This window comes from Lynx rufus, unplaced genomic scaffold (assembly GCF_022079265.1).
Source record: "Lynx rufus isolate CCGP_SWC_20201006 ecotype Redwood Valley unplaced genomic scaffold, mLynRuf1.p SCAF_17, whole genome shotgun sequence".
NCBI lineage: Eukaryota > Metazoa > Chordata > Mammalia > Carnivora > Felidae > Lynx > Lynx rufus.
Window position 1 is genome coordinate 6,630,428 of NW_025814831.1, and position 21,134 is coordinate 6,651,561.

The following is a 21,134-nucleotide window of genomic DNA, read 5'->3' on the forward strand; positions in this document are numbered from 1 at the left end:
CGACTGACACGAAGGTGAGAGCATTCTGAGTTCTCAGCGAAGAGGGACTTCTGTCTAAGAACGTCCGTACACAGTCGAGTCTCCTGCGTGTCCACTGTGGTGCAGCATGGCCCCCGGCTGTCCTGCTTCACAGGCCCAGGGGACCATTGACCGTGTCCCTGTGACGTGACTCCAGGCACCTGGGCTGGACTCCACGCCTTGCTCCTGACGTTTTCGAAGCTCCCGTTCTTCTCCCTTTATTCATCAAATAGTGGTTCTTCCCGGCTTTGGAAAAAAGCATGGCTCTTCAGGTCTTTGAATATTTCAAACATGCTGAAGAGGACAAAAAATAACACAACAACGCCAAAGAATCTCCCACCCAGACTGGATCAGTCCCCCAAGCCGGGTTCCCCCTCCTTCCCACCTGCTGGTCTGACCCTGTCCCTCCCTCCATCCTGTGTTTTGTTTTCATTGTTTTTGAGAAATACACGCTGCAGTCAGAGCTGAAGCCCCATGCTTCTGTCGCCTTCCCTTCTTGCCCTCTGGAGTTGGTCTTTGCTGAGAATATTTTTCCACTTCACGCATAACCCCATAAAAATACATGGTCGTAAGTGGTATCTTCAAAATTTGCATAAATGGTATCAGGCCACTTGAATTTTTAGAAACACGGTGTTACATTTGTTTTATTTGCGGTGATACGTACGGTCCACCTCATGCAGATCATTGGACAGAATTGTGCACGACCGTCTGGTCCTGCGTTCTGAGGACCAGGCCTGTAGCGCCCAGCCCTACACGCGCCTCCTGTGCCCGTGCCAGCTGCCGATTTCTGTCTCCCTGGGGATTTTGCTAAAGCAAAGCTGCGGATGAGACCTGGCACGCTGCACTCGGGGTGGGGGGGCTGCTCTTATGACCGAGGTGGTGAAGCCCCCGCGCCCCCTGCCAGTGCCTCGCCTCCTGCAGCTCCTCAGTCAGCAGTCCTGTGACAGCAAGCGCATCCCTGTAACCGCCAGGGGTCTAGGGGCGTAACGCGCCTCTTTGTCACTGGTTAGGTTATGTACTGGGACTGTTCGGTGATTAGGTTTGTTCTGTTTTTCTTCCCTTGCGATTTCTCCTTTTGCCCGTGTGTTATTTAGAAGTGTCCCATTTAACTTCCAACTATTTGGGGATTTTCGAGATCTTTTCCTTTTGTTGATTTCCAATTTGATTGTGCTGTAATCAGAGAACATTGTATGAATTCTGCCTTTTCCAATTTACTGTACTTAAAAAAATTTAAGCCAATTTGTCTATTTTGTAAGCTTTTTAAAGTTTTTCACTAAAGCATAACTGACGTGATATTGTATTAGTGTCAGGCGTATGACATAGGGATTGGATATTCCATACATTACAAAATGGTCACCTCTATAGGTGTGGTGACCACCTGTCTCTGGTGATGAGTTTTGATTTCAAGATTGGAGCGTTATCACTATTTCCAGTGTGTGTTTTTTTAGTTTCCGAGAGCAGAAGGAATAACCATAGATCCTAAACGTAGCTCTTGTTTTCTAACACATGGAATTGATACAGGTCTGTCTGTTACTTTTGATGGAAAAAGAGAAGATTACTTTCCTGACCTAATGAAGTGGGCCTCTGAAAATGGAGCCTCTGTCGAGGGTTTTGAAATGGTCAACTTCAAAGAAGAGGGCTTTGGCTTGAGAGCAACAAGAGACATCAAGGTGAGTTTTGATCCCTTCGTCCGGGGGGCCCTCCGTGTGCTTGGATTGTGCTGCCGTGCGGGGACGGGATGTGCAGTCAGGTGTCTGGGCTTGCCCTGACCTCTTAGGCGAACAGGCAGCCTGCAGCCAGCACTCCGTGACCTGCTGCGGGGTCTCTAGGCTGACCGGGGGCCTGGAAGAGCCTTGCCCGTGTTCGAGGCAGCCCCTTCCTGTCCGTCCTCCCTGGGAGCCGTGCTGCTAACCAGTGACCTGGGGCAAGTCAGCTCATGTTTCAGAGCCTCTGTTAGGAGGTCACAGAACAAGCCTCAAAGGATTCGAGACTTGAACGGAAGGATGTGGGCTCAGGTTGGTTAGGAGGGGGAGCCCACAGGGCCTGCGATAGAGTGGCTGTGGGGCGGAGGGCGGGCAGTGTCGGGTGCTTACTGGTTTTCTGGCGAAGGTGACTGAGTGCTTGGTGGTGCCACCTGCTGAAGCCTCACGGCCAGAGCTGAACGGGAAGGAGGAAGGGCAGTACAATCTGCTCAAAGGGACAAATGCTTTTCCTCTGCTCTGGGTCATTCTTTCCAGATGAAGGCGGCAGCTGCACCCCGACATTCCCAGCCTCTCTCTGCCCCTCACTCGCCTCTCTCAGGAGGCATAGCTTAATCTGATGACTTGGGGCGAAGGAGCTGGCCGTGGCCTCTTTCTTGGTGGGAGCTGCTTGCCCACGTGCATCCCTTCCGCTGTGCTCTCTCCACTCTGTAAGCTTTACAGGGGCAGGCGGCACGTGGGGAGGCCCGTGGGGCTCCAGTTCTGCCTGGAACTAGGTGGGGGAGTCTGTCTAATTCTGGGATTCAGTAGGTGATATTTTGGGTGACCATCTGTTGTAGTCTTGTGTCTCTCTCAGTGGGTTCAGAACGTGCATGGAGGAAGTGACTGTTACTTATTCGGGCCCCTCAAACCTCAGGCAACATTTTTGGTCAAGTTGTAGTTAGCCTTTCATTGATACAGTGATACAACATAGACTGGTTTATTTGACACTATTAAATGTGTAGTATGTGAATCCTCCCTTGCTCGTTATCATACCAGCCTTCCAAAGGAAAAAAAAAAATCCCAAGGTCTCTTCCTTCATGATGCTTATAATCTATAGTAAGGAAGGAGACACACGGAAACATAGTTAAATGGTTGACATTGGGAGGAGGCCCCTAGTAACCAGGGTGTCACACGGTCTTCTCTTGCATCAGAGGAGAAGCATCATTTGTATAGATGCCACCCCGAGTATCTCAGCTGTGGTCTGTTTTCACTGTGTGCATCTTTTTAAGTTTTATTGAGGTCTAATTGATTAAAAAAACTGCACGTATCTAATGCTTACATTTTGATGGGTTGGGCATAAGCATACACCCATGTCATTACCACAGTCAGGGCACTGCTATGTGCACGTTTTAAGCAACATAGATACGTATGCAGAACGTACCAAAAAGAGACCTCACGTGTTGGCAAAGGATGAGGTAACACTTTGGAGAAGAAATTCAGTAAACCAAAACATGTCTTAGGGACTTGTGTGTTTGCTGGTTATCATTGTGCTTTATTTTTATTATTATTATCATTATTATTTTTTTAACATTTATTCATTTTTGAGAGAGAGAGAGATGGAGCGTGAGCAGGGTAGGGGCAGAGAAAGAGGGAGACACAGAATCTGAAGCAGGCTCCAGACTCTGAGCTGTCAGCACAGAGCCCGACGCAGGGCTTGACCCAACGAACTGTGAGATCATGACCTGAACTGAAGTCAGATGCTACATTGACTGAGCCACCCAGGCACCCCTCATTGTGCTTCTTAAAGACAAGCATGCAGAGAAAGGAATGTTACTCTGGCCTCAGAAATTCAATGGCAAGAACAATTCATATTGACAGTCAAGTTTTTGTTGGAGAGAGAAATTTTGTTTGTTTTGTTTTTAGAACTTAAAAGTACAGCAAAGAATTAAGAGTTTTGTGCGCCACCCCAAATCGCTATGTTTGCTGTAAAGTTGAAAGTCCCATTTTTTATTTGTTTTCTCAGTATGTACAGTCAGTGTTTCTGTTGGAAGTAGGATTTTAAACCCTGCTTCTGTTTGTTTGCACCATAAATGCTTACATTTAAAAATATATTTGATGATTAAAAGATGAAGTGCTAATATGCAGCCTTCCATAGTATTTCCTGTGTAATTGGGTTTCTGACCATAGATGAAGTTTGGGCTGACGATTGTTACATGTTTTGATGATTCTATGATTTTCTTATTTTTTTTTCCTCCTAGGCAGAAGAATTATTTTTGTGGGTTCCACGAAAATTACTAATGACCGTTGAATCTGCTAAAAATTCAGTGTTGGGTGAGAATAATTTCTGACTCGTTCAAGGCAAAGTACAAACGATAAAAATACGAGATTTTATTTTGTAGTTCTAAGCACCGTATTTGGATGTTTTCTCAAACTAGCGAAATAGTCCACCAAATTCATACTGTTTTCCATGCTTTTAATCTTCGGAAGAAAGGTGCATGTTAACTTAAATATTACAAGGCTTTTCGGTTATTTCTGTACCTTGAATATATATTTTGAATGAATACCTTTTAAGGCACTTTGTGGAACTTAACGCTGTTAACGTCTGGGTTAATTCAGGGCCCTTATATTCTCAAGACCGGATTCTTCAAGCTATGGGAAATATCACACTGGCCTTTCATCTGCTGTGTGAACGAGCCGACCCTAACTCTTTCTGGCAGCCCTACATTCAGACCCTCCCCAGTGAATATGACACTCCTCTCTACTTTGAAGAGGATGAAGTTCGGGACCTTCAGTCCACACAAGCCATCCATGATGTCTTCAGCCAGTATAAGAACACAGCCCGGCAGTACGCCTACTTCTATAAGGTCATCCAGGTGAGTGGCTGGTTACCGCTTAAATGTACGTTGAAGAGTGAGAAGGAAAGGGAAATCGATAGCGGAAGTGTTTATTTCACATTTTATTACGGATGCTTAAACATTGCGCGTTTTAAGTTAAAAGGCGTTGCGATTCTAGTCCACTGTCTCTCTTTGTTCAGAATATCACTGAAGTATGGTTTGAGTGGATCTGACTTCATCAGTGGCCAGTGTGGATATAAGCAGTGCTTGTTCCTGAATCAGGAAAGTCACCAAACTTTTCTGAAAAGGAAAGGTTACAGTGGAACTTTAGAAGCTTTAAAATGTATCTAATACGAAAAGCTGCTCCGTGTGTCAATTTTCCAAGAAAAGGAAAGGCTCTTTGTGGGTTCTCCATGTATATGTTCACATGTATTTTACTAAGTCATAGTGGCAGTTAATTTACTAATTCATAAAGCTGAGTTTTTGGTGTCTTTCAAAGTGTGCCATATGTTATATTAATTTTAATTAGTTCTAAGTGAAAGCGTTCTATAAAAAGGTGTGTAAGGTTGTGAACATTTGAATTACACCTGGTTACTCCTTTCTTAGTTTTGGCATTTTGGCTGGCGTTATCTTTCGTTTCCCGTCGAACGGCCGTCCGACAGGTCACAGTCGGTGTCGTGGTTCCCTCTGGAGCTGAGACGAGGGAGTGACTCTGGCCCCAAGTTTCCCCTTTGTCTGTAGCTTAAGAATTAGCCCCTGGGCCGCAGTACCTGATACGTGGCCAGTGGGGATGCCGCTCAACTTCCTATGTTGTACGAGGGCAGCCCCCAAACAAGGACTTTTCCAACCCCAAATGTCAGTAGTGCTACGGTCGAGAAATCTTGCTTTGTGTTTATATATAGAACAAAGCATCTCAAGTACCTACATGATACCAGAGTTCACCATCATTCCTGACTAATGACTGGATGCCTGGGGCCTGCCTGAACAGAAACAACTCCAGCTTTTTAGTGAGATGAACTTGAGCTGAAACCCAGATTCCATATCTCACTTGCTATTTAAATATACTTTGGACATACAGCGAGCCTTTGAACAGCACAGTTTGAACGGCGTGGGTCCACTCATACACAGTTCTTTTTGATAAATACAGGACGGTGTTGTGTCTGTATTTTCTCTCAGGATTCTGTTCATAACATTTCCTTTGCTCCAGCTTTATTGTGACAACGCTGTGTGTGTGTGTGCGTATGTATGTGTGTATACATACACGTATATTTATATATGTACAAATAATGTGTAACCTGCAAAATATATGTTAATCACCTGTTCTTATCAGTGGGACTTCCTGTCAACCGTAGGCTGTTAGCGGTTCAGTTTCGGGGGGAGTCAAAAGTTCTGTGTCGATTTTCGCCTGGGTGAGGGCCAGCACCCCACCGCCTGCATCATTTGGGGGTCAGCCATAGGTGCTTTGCCCCTCTTTGTTTCTGCATCTGTAGGATAGAAGCATGAGCCCCGTTTCTCAGGGTAACTGGTGTCAGCCAGCCGAGGTCGGGCTTCTGCCAGAGCACGCGTGCGGCGCTGGGCCTCGGTGCCTGTGGCCTTAGGAGCACAGTCTTGTCTGGGGGGAGCACCAAGGACATCTCGGTTGAAGCCCCCGCATCCGGTGCAGCGTGCTAATCGGGGAGGTGCGCTCCGGGGCGGTGCTCTTTGGGGCGTGTGTCTGTGCTCCTGTTTCCTCATCTGTAAAACGGGATAGTGCCGTGCCCGACTGCAGGGTTGCGGAACCAACCACACGCGCTGATCTGTGTGTGGCCCTTGACCCAGCAGCGTTGGCTGCAGAAATTCTCCCTCCATTTGTGTCTATTTTGCATCTCGTTCCTTCAGGCCGCGTCGCTCAGTTGTTTCCGTTTTTTATTGTTCTAAATTGCTTCTCCCCCACACCTGCCTTCCGTTCCTTCTGTTAGTTCTTCTTAACCTTCTGTCCGAAGCAGCCCTAGCGGCCACGGATATGAGTATTCCCTCAAGACCAGGGACTGCACTCACAGTGACCCATTGCAAGCTCAAAATTGAGCTTCGGAGTCTCATGCTTTTGTCGTCATTGTTGATGACTGTGCTTTCTCGTTGTGAAACACTAACAGTTGACCCAGACGTCTGTGTGTTGCCTCCAGTTTAAAACCCGTGTTAAGTGACGTACCGTCGAGTCAGGCTGGCGCCACAGGAAAACGGCCCAGTTTGTCCTGGGACCCTCCGGGCTGCCGCATGTGCCTGTTCCAGCGGGAGGAGGACGGCTTCGCGTGTGGCGAACACCGTCCTCCCGACCCCGCGGTCAGTCGCGGGACACTCACTTCACGTTAGTAAACCAGACAGTAGAAGGGAGTCACCACAAAGTGGAACTGCATCCCGATGCGATTTGGTGGGACAGTTCCCAGCGAGTGGTTTTCCTTCAGTGCTGGTTGGAATAGCACAGGCGGCGTGAAAGGGGGGCGAGCCGCCGCGACAGCCGGGAGGGTCCAGCTGCGGGGCGGAGGGTGTTTGCGTAGCTGTCTTTTAAAAAGTGACGCCGCGAGTCTAGCCGCTTTTCTGGCTGTAGAAGGTTCTCGCTGCTCACGGCAGTCTTCGCGATCCACAGGAAACACACACGCTCGTGTCGGACTGCCGTGATTTTGTTAGGTCGGGTTTTCTCACCCCAGCGGCAAACCGTGTGTCTTCCTCCTGCTGTTCCAGGGTCAGGTGTGGGGCTTTTGCTCCGTTTTAGGAGATCACTTCATCAGTGCGTTGGCACTCGGGGAGAGGGAGCGAGGAGTGTGTTACATCAGTTCATTGTTAACATTTTTTTTTTTTAATGTTTATTTTTGAGAAGAGACACAGCATGAGCAGGGGAGGGGCAGAGAGAGGAGGAGACACAGAATCCGAAACAGGCCCCCAGGCTCTGTGCTGTCAGCACACAGCCCGACGTGGGGCTCAAACTCACAGACCTCGAGATCATGACCTGAGCCCGAAGTCGGTCGCTTAACCGACTGAGCCACCCAGGCGCCCCACCGTTGTTAACATTTTCGTTACAGTGACGTGTCCTTGGTTTTGTTTTGTTGGGCACTGTGGCTCTTAACCTTTTCTGGGTCATGGGAGAACCCTCTTCCCAGAGAAACGTATGTTTCTATATGTTCTATAGAACATATAGATACAGAATATACATGTTTCGATATGTTCTATATCACAAACGCTCGTGTACTGATTGAGGGTGTCCAGATTTTCCAGAACCTGATTTGCAGGTTTTAGTTATGGCTTCCCATTTAAAGTTATTTTCCTGCGGCTGGGCATTGACACTGAAACTCGTTATTTTTCTTCTGAGCTGACTGCTGGCTTGAAGGTCTGCAGGCCACAGTTCTTGGCCGCTGTCTCCGGGTGCACCAGCAGCGTGAGTGCAGGCATGACATGGTCCTGTGTGTCTCTGCTGATGACCCCCAGTCCCTGGGGGGAAGGGCCCAGAAAAGTGTTGACAGTCGCTTCAGTAGCATGTCTTGCTTCAGGCTCTAGGATGTTAATTCTGAAAGAAAAGCAGCACTGGTACTAACTTCTGGTAATTATAAATTCTTTTAGGTAGATTTCTCTGTATTGCAATTTTTATTTTAATGTTTGTCTCTCTGTCTCCTTGGTTGTTGTTGACTAAAAGTCAGAAAAATAACTTCCCATGCTCTTTTCTCGCAGCGTATTTTCTTGGTCAAGGGTTTTTCACAGCGACCAGTTGTTCAGATTACTTTCTGTCTTTAACTTGCTTTAACAGGGTTTGTTCAGAAGTCTTTCTGAGCCTCTGGTGGTTCTCCTCTGCAGAGTCGGGGTTTGGGTTTTCTAGGTTTTTTTACATTATACTTACATCGTATTCTTGAGATGAGATGTTCAGCACACAGGGTTTTCTTTAGGTGTTCAGCAGGTGGTAGTGTGTAACCAGAAGCCTCAGACTCCAGGAGTTGTGAGAGCAGACCTTGTGTGAAGGTGGGAGGCCTGCTGGTGAGGCCTTAACACTGCAGCTCGGTGGTTGAGAAATGTCTACCCAGCCTCAGGAAGCTAAGGTGGGACCCGTGGCTCAGCCCGACACCGGAAGGGGCTTGTGTGGATTGACACCCCTGAGCACTGGTGAAATTTCTGTCAGTTTGTGAAACGGGGACCAGTGAAGAAGAGAAGATTAGTGGTAGAAGGCAGAACTTGGGATTTTAAGCCATTGCAGGGTTTTTATTTATTTTCAAACTTATTTTTATGATTTTTTTTTTTATTTTAAAGCTTATTTATCTTGAGAGAGAGAGAGAGAGAGCATGTGCACAAGTTGGGAAGGGGCAGAGAGAGAGGGAGAGAGAGAATCCCAAGCGGGCCCCGCACTGTCAGTGCCCAGCCACAAAATCGCGAGATGGTGACCTGAGCCCAAGTCAGACACTTACCCGAGTGAGCCACCCAGGCGCCCCAAAACTGTTGCAGAGGTTTTAAACCTATAAGAATACACCCAGCAGACCGGGGCTTTCCAGAGTTCGGCTCCAAGTTGAGATTTCTGCATGGAAATATGGGACCGGTTTTGTGATAGAAATCACTGGAAAGGGAGGGTTTGGCTTACAACCAGCTCTGATGCAGTGTAATCGTGTGAAGGTGAAGAGAGCCTGTCCGATCTGCCGGACTTAACACAGATGAACAATAGTCCACGTGTGTTGCTGACCCATGCCAGTGAAGAAGAACTGAACAGATGCTCTGAATGAAGAGTTGGTTTAATTGGCGATCCCATCCAACGGACCCGGCACCGCAGTGCGGGGTGCCAGCTTCTCCTAAGGTTGCTGTCTCGGGACCCGCACGTTTTCCTGTGTTGCCGAGCTCAGATACGGTGTTCGTTCAAGGAGATGCAACTGTGGAGGGTTTAATAGAATAGAGGTTTTATCTATAAAATGACTGGTTTCCATCGATCCCCTAACCTGTGCGATTTGTCCCACCTCACCTGGGTCTTGTCTTTTGTGTAGACCAGTTTGAGCGGCTCAGGGGCAGGGATGGAGATGGAGAGACTCCCGTGTGTGCTAACTGCCGCGAACCGTACTTCGGTGCAGCAAGCTTCCCCTGTGTCGGCCTTAAGGCCTTGGGACGGAGTCAGTCTTAAGTTGGCTCTCTCCCTTGAATAGCCCGCTTCCCCTACCTCACCGGGGCCGCAGTGGCAGAAGATTCTAGCAGTCCTCCTCACGACGTGGCAGGAAACAGAGCCCACCAAGCGGCAGAGGAAGACGTCCCATTCGGTTCTTGGCCTCCCGTGGCTCTTGCGGCTAAAACACACACAGTTGCTTCTCCCGTTGCTCACGGTTCTACCTTGTCTCTGACGGAGGCACACGAGAATTGCACGAGGTGTGAGTTGCCAGACAGACGTAGCCCGTGTTCTCCTAAAGCTCTCCTCTACGCTTGGAAGCGGATCCCACACGGGGCCCTCAGGGAGGAGCGTCCGAGTGGAGTGAGCAGTAGTTTACTCTGAGGACCCCGATGTCCAGAGACGCTCGGGTGACATCTGTCAGCGCACAGAGCTGCTTGCAGACCTCGGTGTGGATGCGTGTGCTTGAGCAGCGCGGTGAGGGAGCACACGCACGTGGGTTCCTGGAAGTGTGTCCTCTGGAGGCCGAGGCTGTGAGCTGGCGCCTCCCGGGTCGTGCACAGCTTGTGGCTCGCAGGCGATGCGGGGCTCTGCGTGGTCCGCTTCCCCTGCCGTCGGTCCTGCCCCTCCGCCTGGAAACCTGTGTACGAGCCTTCCTTCACGGGCCCGTCCGCCGCCTCCTGACCTTGGAGTCGCTGCCCCGGCTTTTGTTTTGAACCCGCGTGTCCTCTCGATTGTTCCATTTTTCAGCTAATGAACGTGTCTCTCCGGTGTGGGAGCTGGCGCACCGGATGGGGACTGGGCTCCCTGGGGATTTAAACGACTTTTCTTTCTAAATGTTTTGTGTTCTAATGTTGTCAAAATGAATGAACTTTCACGCTTACAGAAAAGTTGCATGCAAAGCGCAAAGTTGAAAGTGTGGCCGCGGATGGACGGACGGACGCTGCTTCCTGGATACCGTCCTCCTGACCTCGTTCCCACGTACGTGATTTTCCTCGGAGGCTAACGTGTGCCAGATGGGACGTTTTTGTCCTTAGCCGCCTTCATGGTGAAGCCACCCGCGTGGATAGCTGCAGAAGTGAAGAGGGAAGGAAGCGAGTCAGAGGTGATGGTGGGAACAGAGGAGGCCGTTTGACAGTTTTGGAGGTGTCAGAGGTGGGAGCAGCGAGTCCATATTTATTCCTTGGCTGCCGTGGTAACAGACTGGGTAGAGGCCATGGGACACGGAGGGAGAGGATGATTTCCATTCGCAGGGTGCTCATGTGAGTTGGCTGGGTCCTTTTCCCTTCAGGTAGGTGGTTTCTGTGCCGTGTGCCTTGTGGGACTGGTCTGGGGAGGCAGGACAGGGGTGGGGCCGGGCTGAGTGGCTCCTGAACACATGGCAGGAAACCCCGAGCCCAGCTGGTCTCACCTGCTTTCCCCTCCGGGGCTGTTGTCCTTCCAGTTACCTGGGAGGGGGCTGGTCACTCTCCCTTTGCAGGTGTAGAATCCAGATGTGGGGCAGCTGGCCGGATGCTGAGGGCCCTACACCCTGGGCTGGGGTCGGAGCAGATCTGCTAGCCCCACGCCCATGTCCTTGGATCTCTGAAGTTTCTGGTCTTAATTTTGGGACAAAGAAGCAGTTGTTTATTTTTTTGTGTGAATTTAATTTTGAGGAGGCGGGGGCAGAGAGTAGGGGAGGCAGGATCTGAAGCAGGGTTTGCAGTCTGTGCAGAGCCCGACGTGGGGCTTGAATTTGCAAACCGCGAGATCATGACCTGAGCTGAAGTTGGATGGTTAACTGAGCCACCCAGGTGCCCTAGAAGTGGTCTGTTTTCAAGGGCAGAGCAGTCTTGTTTAAAATCTCCCTTGGGCTATTTTACAGAAAGCTGAGTAAGGCCTGCTGATTTCGAGGCCCCTGCTGGTCAGGCCCATGTGGGGCCTACACAGGGCTCACCTGCTGGCAGTTTTTTCCAGCTGTGGAAAGAAATGCCCCTCCTGCCCCGCCCGCCTCATGCTGTACAGAGAGGTGGGAGATGCTCACTCTCAGAGGAACCGACACCTCTGCCCACGGCTTTCCCTGCAAGCTGTGAGGAAGCTGGCGGTCCTTGCTTTATTGTTGTCTTGACCGATTCAGTGTTTGTGTAATTTATTTATTCATAATGTTTATTTATTTTTGAGAGAGAGAAAGAGAGCATGAGCAGGGGAGGAGCACAGAGAGAGGGGAACAGAGCCCAACGTGGGGCTCGAACTCATGAACCATAAGATCATGACCTGAGCTGAAGTCGGACGCTCAACCAACAGAGCAACCCAGATGCCCCTTTACGAATTCGTTTTTTAAAGATATTAAAAAATGTGAAAACACTGGAGCTTAGGAAATCCGTCCAGGTTTGCATCATCTCTGGAGACTTTCCAGTGCCGTTATAGTCTTTCTTAGAGCCTCTAGCTGTCTTGCTGAAACGTCCTGACCTGTATCCTTGCTGGTTCCCAGTAGCTGACCTTGGCTGACCTTGACCACGAATAATTTGTGTCACGTGTGCAAGAGTGTTGTCCTTATTGCGTTCCTCATGTAAGGTTTCTGTTTTGTAAATTATCCGTATTAAACATTTTCATCATTTTCATAAATAGAGGCTGCAAATCTAAATCATTTAAAAATCCAATTTGTTTTTACCTGCATTCACTTGTTTTGCATACCGTTAGAGCAGTGCAGGTAGACGTGGACCGCACCTTCCAGAATCCAGTGGTCCTTGTTTCCTGTTTTTTCCAGCTTGAGTTTCAGCAGCCTTTGGAGTACTTGAGAAATGCAGTGCTTTTCTCTCTGCTCATGGTTCTAATTGGGGAGGGCGTTCCTGTCTTGTCGCTGGGAGCATTTCATGCTGTGTCTGTTCAGGAGGAGGCGTGGCAGCCCCAGGCCCCGCATCCTCCTGTAGAAGTTCTCGGGTACAAATTTGGCATCCACCATCTGCCCTGTGTGCTAGTGTCATCCTGTCCTGCCCTTGCCTGTCCCCGCTGACACTTCTCACTGGCAGCCCTCCTCTGGAACCACAGCCTCCCTCCCCTTTCTCATCTGCTTACCTGACTCTGGGCCCCTTCGGAGATCTTTCACAGTTGCTAATCAGTTAGGAACAGGCGTCCAACAAAGGAGGCACGTGGATTGTCCCTGTCTCCTACTTGACACGTCACCCAGGCATCAGCATGTTCATAGAGGCACCTGCACGGGTAAGGCAGACAGAGCCACAGGCAGGACCTTACATACCCATCCCTGGTGGACTCTGGAAGGAAGGAGAATCAGCATTTGTGTGGCGTTGCCTGCTGTGTGTCAAGCACCGGAAAGAGAACTTTTCTCTCCTGTTATTCTCATGGTGATGAGTCAGGAGCTACCGTCTTCCCATAAGAACCTGAGACAGAATTAACCAGGCTAGGTTTAGGACACACTCCCCCATGCCAGGCCCAGGTCACTGTGGTTAAATTCGTGTCTGGAGAGGTTAAAGCCTGAGAGGTTAGAGACAGGGCCTCGCTCTTAAAGTGGTGTTCATTGAGCCCACACTGCTGTGTGCCAGTGGTGGGCCACGGGGCTTGGCGAGGCTCCCCCAGTCCTCATTGTTACCCCATAGCTGGGCATCGTGCCATTTTCCAGGGGAGGAGGCAGGCTGGGAGTGAGAAAGCTGGCCGGACCTGCTGATGGCGAACCCGGATTGAGGCCTCAGTGCACCCCACCCTAGGGGCTGTCCTACTTCCCTCTGTCACTGCAGCCCTGTCCTTCATCCGGTCCCTTCCCTCACCAGCCCGCTTTACCAGCCCTGGCTCTTCCCACTAGTTGGATCAGTAGAACTTCGTGAAATCCGCCCAAGTTTAAAAACAAGCCTCAAAAAAAAAAAAAAAAATCTTTCTTGAAAGCTGCTTTTTCTCCCCAGGCCCCCAAGGTCTATATTTGTAAATTCCCTAACCTCTGGGACAGGATTTTGGGGCTTTCTCTTCTGCCTGCTGGAAGATGGGACTTGCTCGTGTTTCTGACCTGGGATAAGTGCCCAGGGAGTGAACACGTTGTGACCACGCTTGTGGCTTGACGTTACCCTCCCAGGCTCCATTCCTGCCCTGCAGGACGGTGCTGTGTGTGACTTCCTGACGGTCGGAATGGTTTGGGACGCAGCCGCCGCATGGCCGCTGTTGGTATCCGTCATCTACTCTCCAGGAAGACAACAGAACCAGTAGAGTGTGCACGTGTGTAGAGGAAGAGATTTATTTTAAGGAACTGGCTCGTGTAGTTATGGAGGCTGGCAACTCCAGAATTGACAGGAGGGACCAGCAGGGGGAGACTCTGCAAGGAGCCGATGCCGCAGCTCAAGTCCAAAGGCTGTGGGATTCCCTCTTGCTTGGGGAAGGTCGGTCAACCTGTGTTCTGTTCCGGCCGTCAGCTGATTGGATGAGGCCCACCCGTGTTAGGAAGGGCACTCTGCTGTTTTTACTCATAGTCCGCCGATTTGCATGTTAGTCTCATCCAGAAACAGCCTTACGGAAGCATCCGGCATAACCAAATACCTGGGCACCGTGGCCCAGCCAAGTTGTCACATGAAATGAGCCACCGCGGTGAGCATGCTGTTGGTCTCTGTCACGGCACTTGTCCCCGTCTGCGCTTGCTCTCGTATTTGCGTCTTCCTCTGGAGCACGAGCTTCACGGGGAGGGACCTCTGTCTCCCGGGCGCCGCGTGGCACTGCTGTCAGCACCGTGCCCGCCACAGAGGCGTCTCGGGCAGGGCTCGCTGGGCAGGGGAGCCGCTTGCCTGCCTTGGCGGGTCTCCACGTGTCAGGCGCATGTGGCCAGGGCCCCCGGGGGGCGCCAATACCTCAGCCTGTCTTCTCTCCCCGAGCCGTGTGCCTGTGGAGCCGCATCGTCCTCGCAGCGGCAGCCTTTTCTAGTTTGCCCAGAGGTCCCTGGCAGGCACTCTGGTCCCTACCGGGCCAAGTGCCGATCCCGAGTACAACCCCACATTCCTCACGCTGCTTGAGGCACGTTCTGGCCGTGGGTGTCCTCCTAGCCTTTCTTTCTCTGGCTTCCAAGAGGTGAAGTTTGCAGTGAAGGAAGGGCTTATTAGATCCTCCGCGTTTAGCAGATTGAGTCTAGCAGCTCTCCAGATAACTGGTTTATATTCTTTTGGGTGGTTGTATTTTTCTCTGTTAAGGAAAAAAAAAAAAGGACTTTGTCTTCCCTGGAAGATTGGGCAGTGTGAAGTAAGTACACCCCCCAACACCGTCAGCTTCTGTTTTCGTATCGTCCTCACCCGACGCTCGCCTCCTGGCCACTAGGCTCAGGTTCTCTGCTGGTAGACACTGGGCCCCTTTTCTTCTCCTTCTTACTGGATCTTTGCTTATGTAGCCCCCCCACCGCCGTGTTCCCTGGTGAGTCTCTCCAGCCAGGGCCTCCGGGCCGCGCCGAGCCTCACATTTGCTGTCTGTGTTACTCCAGTGAATTCCTCCCCCTCCGGTGCACTCGTTAGCGTGGAGACAGCTGAGACCAGTGTGTTCTTCCCGACGCTCTTGCTGAGGGTTTTCCCCCCGGAAGTTACCGGGTGTCCCCCCCGCCCCCGACTCACATATGACTATAGCAGGGTGCCCGGTGATGATCAGCCACATTAGGTCTGAGTTACACCTTTGGAGAGCTGGTTACGTTAGGCCCCCCGCCGGGTTCTTTTGTTGTCATGCTCGGTCACACATTTTGATTTGGGTAGTTTTCCCTTCTACAAGTCAACTTTATGCTTTTCAGCTTAAAAGAAAACATTCTAAATGTTAGTCGTCGAAAACAGCACAGATACCGTGTTTATGTTGACTCTTGTCAGGAAAAAAATAGTTGAGTATTTTTTAAGTAAGCCAAATACCTATTTGAAATACTTGTTGATCGTAACGGAGTTTTACTGAATGCCTGGGTCTCAAGTTCAGTGGTAGGTGCTGTAAGGAGATAGAAAAGTAATATGAGGTCCTTGCCCTTTCAAAGTTTATGGTAGAGATAGGAGGGACACAACTGGCGGGAAACATTGAAGAACCAAAACAGTAAACTGAGGCAGTGACTGCTGTCTGAGCTCCAGGGTGCCTGGGGGCAGTCAGGTGGCTGTGGCTCAAAAGGCAGAATTGTCTGGTTGAGGGAAATAGTGTCAGAGAAGGTCTGGGCTTGTGGGGGAGCAGGGCATATGCAGAGGGGCCCAAGAAGACAGCCCGAGCCTGCAGAGGCCACAGCCCTGGAATGGTGGGAAGTCACTGTGCATTTGTGGGGACCAGCTCCCAGAAATCTGACACATGAATCTCCCCGAGGTCTGTAGCTCCTGTGGCTCAGGCCAATGTGAGACGAGATGGCTGTGGCTTTAGCAAGTTCGTTTATGTCACACCTGCTCAAGTCAGTCCAACTCCCCGAGCCTCAGTTTCCACAGTGATGGCCTAGCCTGTCTCACAGATTTGTAGGTGTGGCTGAGGTATCGGCAGCCATAAGTGGGTTTTTAAAATGCAAGCCTTGCTATTGGTGTCATTAGGCAGGAGCTGGGCTTGAGCGCCCTTCAGGGATGTTGTGAAGGAAATTTCCTGCACTAGGTGTAACAGGCAAGAAGATGAAATAGAAAGGCCTGTTCACAGGAGCTGGGGTGGAAGGCACAGCAGAGAGGCGTAGGGAGAGACAGAAGGAGGTAGAGCACGAGGCCAGAGATGTGGCAGGAGCCAGGCTTGAGGGCCGTCGGCAGGCCTTGGGGTTTGTGTCCTCACCTGCTGGGGGGCCACCGCCGCCGTGCCTGGGTTTGCTCGCTTGCTGAAAGAGAACTTGAGAAGCGGGGAGGCCTGAGGGGCGCGAGAAGTATTTAGAGGTAAGAATTGATGGCATCTGGTGACACGCTGGGTGTGGGGAGTGGGGAGACAGGTCGTTACGGACGATCACGGAATACCCTGGTTCTAGATGTCCCTTCTCCCCCTCGCCCCTAGACCGACTCTGCCCCTCCCTCTCTCTATTTCTAACTTCTGTGCGTACGAAAGACATGTTTGATCCTACATTTCTAGCTTCTTTTAACTCGTTTGAGCCGAAGACACACCAGAAGTGACCTTGTATCCGAGTTTTCCGTCCAGACGGGTTTATTTTGTCCTTTGGAATGTGTATTTCAAGCAGAAATCTTTTGTATGCAGAAGTCAAGCCTGGAGCAAATTTTTATTGTGCAATTATAAGCCGTGAAAGTGAAGGTTTTAATGGAACTGCTCACCCAACCTTAACCATGGGGGCCCACACGCAGCAGCATATCCGAAGGGAAAGCTGTCAGAACAGCAGCTTTCAATTTAAATGTATCAGGGATTTCAAGACCGATTCTAATGAGTTTTAAAATCTTTGTGTCAGCCTCGTGTTTTTTCTTTAAATGCTGTGAAGTCATTTACAATTAATAAGCCGGTTTTTATTTGGCAGCGTTTACATCAGAAACGCTACCATCGGCTCTGAAGTCGCTGCTCTTCTGTGGTCTCGTCATTCATCTAAAGGGAATCGGTAGCCGTGGTTTCTCGAACCGGTAGGACATCAGCTTCCTGTTCGTGGGCGAGTAGACTTACCTGACGGACCACGTAGAGCTAGCTGCTGGGTCTGAATACTGACACCGTCACCTGACCGTGGGCAAAGTGGTGACAGACGAAGTTTCCAGTAAATGTGGCCGTGGAGCGGGCACTCGCGGACAGCGCTCCACAGCCGAGGAAGATCTGTCGGGAAGTCGGTCTCCTCGCACGGGCACCACCTCTCCCCCCACGAGAGGTCTCTCCGGATCTGGGCCTTCTCTTTCCGGCAGTTGTCACATGTTACCAGGTGCCACCGAGACGCAGGAGCACCTGTTAGTGCTGCTGGGCCATACGGAGCTCACGGTGCAGTTTCTGCTTTCAAGGAGCTTCTGGCCTGGTGGAAAACCCGGTCAGGACACTGATGAATAGTAGTTGGGGGGCGGGGGCGGCCCAGAGGCAAGGGAAACAGCAGGAGAAGGCGGGGAGGGGTCAGGAGAGGCTTCACAGAGGTGGGGTGGCACCTGACCCTGAAGACAGGCCAGGAGTTTGCCAGGTTGAAGGCCAAGGGCACAGCCTAGCCACTGGGCGCGCTGGAGCGTGAGGTGCTGGGGGAAGGGAAGAGAAGGTGGAGGGACAGGCTGGAAGCGGGGGGGGGGGGGGGGGGGACCAGCCCTCGGCATCTGCATGACGCACAGCTCCAGGCGGCCCGCACAACAGCCCTGCTGGGTCTGCTTGCTTCTGTTCCCATTTGCCAGGGGAGGAAGTCAAGGCCGATTTCCTGGTGGGTCTGTCCTCGGTCTTCAGTTCATACATGATTACGAGTTTAATCATTCTGGCACGCCAGAACTGAGGTTCAGGTCCGACTCGAAGTATCTCCTCTACTCTTCGTGCTGGCTGCACCTTATAACCACGGGAAACGGTCATTTGTCCCAAACTCTTCCTGAGTACCAGCTGCTCGGTGAATCTGACCCGTATTTCAGCAGGAGCTGTCGAAGTGTTTTAAGCAGCAGTTGGTGTTCTCAGGAGCCCCGCTAAAATGGAAGCGCCACAGAGGCGGGGTTTGGCCTTTGTTGTTCAAGTAATCAGACCAGTGAGTGGGGTCACACGGGAAGAATTCCGTCATCAGCTGCTGGACGGGATGTCCGGTCCTGTGTGGCGCCAAGAGGAGGCAGTGCCTGAGTTTGCAGGATCAGCACTTTCTTTTTTTAAATTTTTTTTTTTCAACGTTTATTTATTTTTGGGACAGAGAGAGACAGAGCATGAACGGGGGAGGGGCAGAGAGAGAGGGAGACACAGAATCGGAAACAGGCTCCAGGCTCCGAGCCATCAGCCCAGAGCCCGACGCGGGGCTCGAACTCACGGACCGCGAGATCGTGACCTGGCTGAAGTCGGACGCTTAACCGACTGCGCCACCCAGGCGCCCCAGGATCAGCACTTTCGACACAATTCTGGGTTTTCTCTCCAGTGTGTGGGTAGGCACTGCGTTCTCGGAGAGGTTGCTCTAGGTTTTAAAGCATCATAAGACAGGACAATGGACCACATCGGATCTGCATCAAGAAAAAGGCATTCCAAGCCAAGCTTACTGACTTTTTAATTTAAAGGGGTACTCTGGGTGGCTCAGTTAGCTAAGATCTGATGTTAATCTAAGACTGAGCCACTCGGGCACCCCACAGATTGGTATTTCTTAAAAAGAAGCTCCCCTGTCACTGCCCTTTGGGTCCCGAGGTGTGTCTCAGGTGAGGTACAGAACGTGCTGCTGGCCTGTGGTGGTTCTTCCAGTGCAGTGAACCCCCAGGTGACTGTCCCTTCGAGGCACCTGCGGGCACAGAAGGCACACACTCAGCTCTGTTCTCTCCTCAGTCCCTAGTTCACAAGCTAGTGGGGGAAATAAGACAGGGAAAGCTAAATGACAATACAACATTAGAGCGACAGTTGATGGCAGTAGAAGGATTTTGCTAGTTGGTATAGGCTCCGTTACCTAAATTCTAGGGGAAAGTTGCTAAGAGAACTTCAGAGGCAGGGAAGATTCTTGTGATTGAAGAGTTGACCACATCAAAAATATGACCACACATTAAAGGCAGTAAAAGTCAATAATAGCTCCACACGTTGAACATTATAAACTTTTTAAAATAAGATTTATGTATGGTCTTCTCAGACATCGTACGTGGCAAGTAATAGAAGAAGGTAAAGGTTAACCTGTATCTGAATTGCTGAATTATTGTAATCGTGAGTAGGCGTTTGACTATCGGTTATTCTCGTAAATGGCTGACATTAATTACAGAATAAATATATCAGAATAGGAAACACAGAATAGAAAAAAAGGATGGGGACATTTGTAGTAAAGACAAGTAGTTTGGGTAATTTTCTGTTGATTCTAGATTTAATTGAGATTCAACTTACACATGCAAGGTGCACGTGTATCAAATATCCGTTAGGCTTTGTCCTAAGTGACCACACCTGAGACTGCGCTGTGGCAGGTGTCTGGCTTGCAGGAAAGCCCCCTGGTGTCCTTTCCCAGGTGGCACCCACTCCCGCCCTCTTCCAGAGGCAACGCTGGTCCGACTCTGTCCCCACAGCTGAGTTGGTGTGTCTGTTAAACCTCCACAGGTCGCGTCGAGCGGCACTTTTGCTTAGCGTAATGTCTGGGAGACTCCTCACAGTGCTTAGCTGCAGTCCCTTTCCTTTTTTTTTTTTTAATTAAAAAAAATTTTTTTAATGTTGGTTTACTTTTTAAGACAGAGAGAGGTAGGGAGGGAGGGAGGCCGTGAGTGCGGGAGGGGCAGAGAGAGCAGGTTCCAGGCTCCGAGCCGTCAGCACAGAGCCCTGTGTGGGGCTCGAACTCACGGACCGCGAGATCGTGACCTGAGCCGAAGTCGGACGCCCAACTGATTGAGCCACCCAGGCATTTCCCCCCCACCCCACCCCCAGTGCCTTTCTTAAAAGCCTTTGATGATCAGAGTTATTAACTGTAACCAAGTCAAGTGTATCAGTTTTTCAAATACGCTTTTTTTGCGTCCCTTTAATGAACTCTTTGCCTAGCCCAGGGGTTCCCTGCCCTCAGGGGACAGAGACAGTTTGGCTGTCACCGCTGGGCCAGGGTTGCTGCTCTCTGCACAACGCCCAGGACAGCCCACAGCCAGGAATGATGTGGCGTGAGAGGTCACTGCTGCTTTCAGGTGGGCACCTTGGCTAGCACGGCACCATGAAGATGCTCCTGTACGTGTGCTTCCAGAAGCTTTCTGGCGTCACCTGTCACATGTAGCCCAGGGCCCACCTCTCCTTAGCCCTTGTGTATGTGACGAGAAGAATTTGAGAGGAATCTAGATTCTTCCACATCCGTGTCCCTAGCCTTTGATTTAGAACAAAACTCAGTACGTTATCAGGAGCTTTATACAGACATATGAACATATGGAACCAAAGTTTTGGTACTTGGTGGCCCAAAAGCAGTACTGGGGGCATGAATGTAATGGCCTGGCATCTGCAGAAAATGGAAAAATTTTCCCCTTCTGATCTGATTAGTGAGAACTTGATTCGAGCTTTGTCGTTGTTGTTACTTTTTAACTGTCCGGTTACAGCTGTAATGAAAACTCCACACAAAAGGTGCCATTCAGAAAATAATTTGACTTGAAAGTGTGCTGTTTATATCCGACCCATACCTGGTTCTTTGCATGTAAGTGTCGTGGTCAACTAGACATTTGCCAGACACAAGGGGATTTGTTACTTGTTCCCACTGTGCTTCCATTGTATGTCCCCTCATCACATCTTCCATAAGCTGAGCACATAGGTTCACAGACGTTTTAGGATGGTCGGGAGACAAAGTACTTTCTGAAATGGTGTGCACAGCTCTTCTTGAACAGGATGGCAGAGACGGAAGGGTGGCTGGAGAACCCTGCCCGTGTTTAATGGTCCTGCCGGCTACGTTCATCGCATTCTGACACTAAAATGTAATGTTTAGGCACAATGGCTGTGGCGTGGTCAGATGGGGGACAGATCCCCTTGTCCAGAATGTGTTGT

The 21,134-nt window shown here is 50.4% G+C and overlaps 1 protein-coding gene across 2 annotated transcripts in view; it reads left to right on the forward strand.

The window, feature by feature from the left end:
- The window catches only part of SETD3 (SET domain containing 3, actin histidine methyltransferase), an 80,356-nt gene that overhangs the window by 18,731 nt on the left and 40,491 nt on the right, over nucleotides 1-21,134 (forward strand). For both annotated transcript variants that reach the window (XR_006962142.1, XM_047080125.1), the window contains exons 4-6: nucleotides 1,540-1,688; nucleotides 3,959-4,031; nucleotides 4,317-4,573. Coding sequence is in view for 1 of the 2 variants with exons in the window: in XM_047080125.1 (XP_046936081.1) it covers nucleotides 1,540-1,688; nucleotides 3,959-4,031; nucleotides 4,317-4,573 (479 nt within the window). In the remaining variant the exon portion in view is untranslated. The remainder of the gene's footprint in view (nucleotides 1-1,539; nucleotides 1,689-3,958; nucleotides 4,032-4,316; nucleotides 4,574-21,134) is intronic.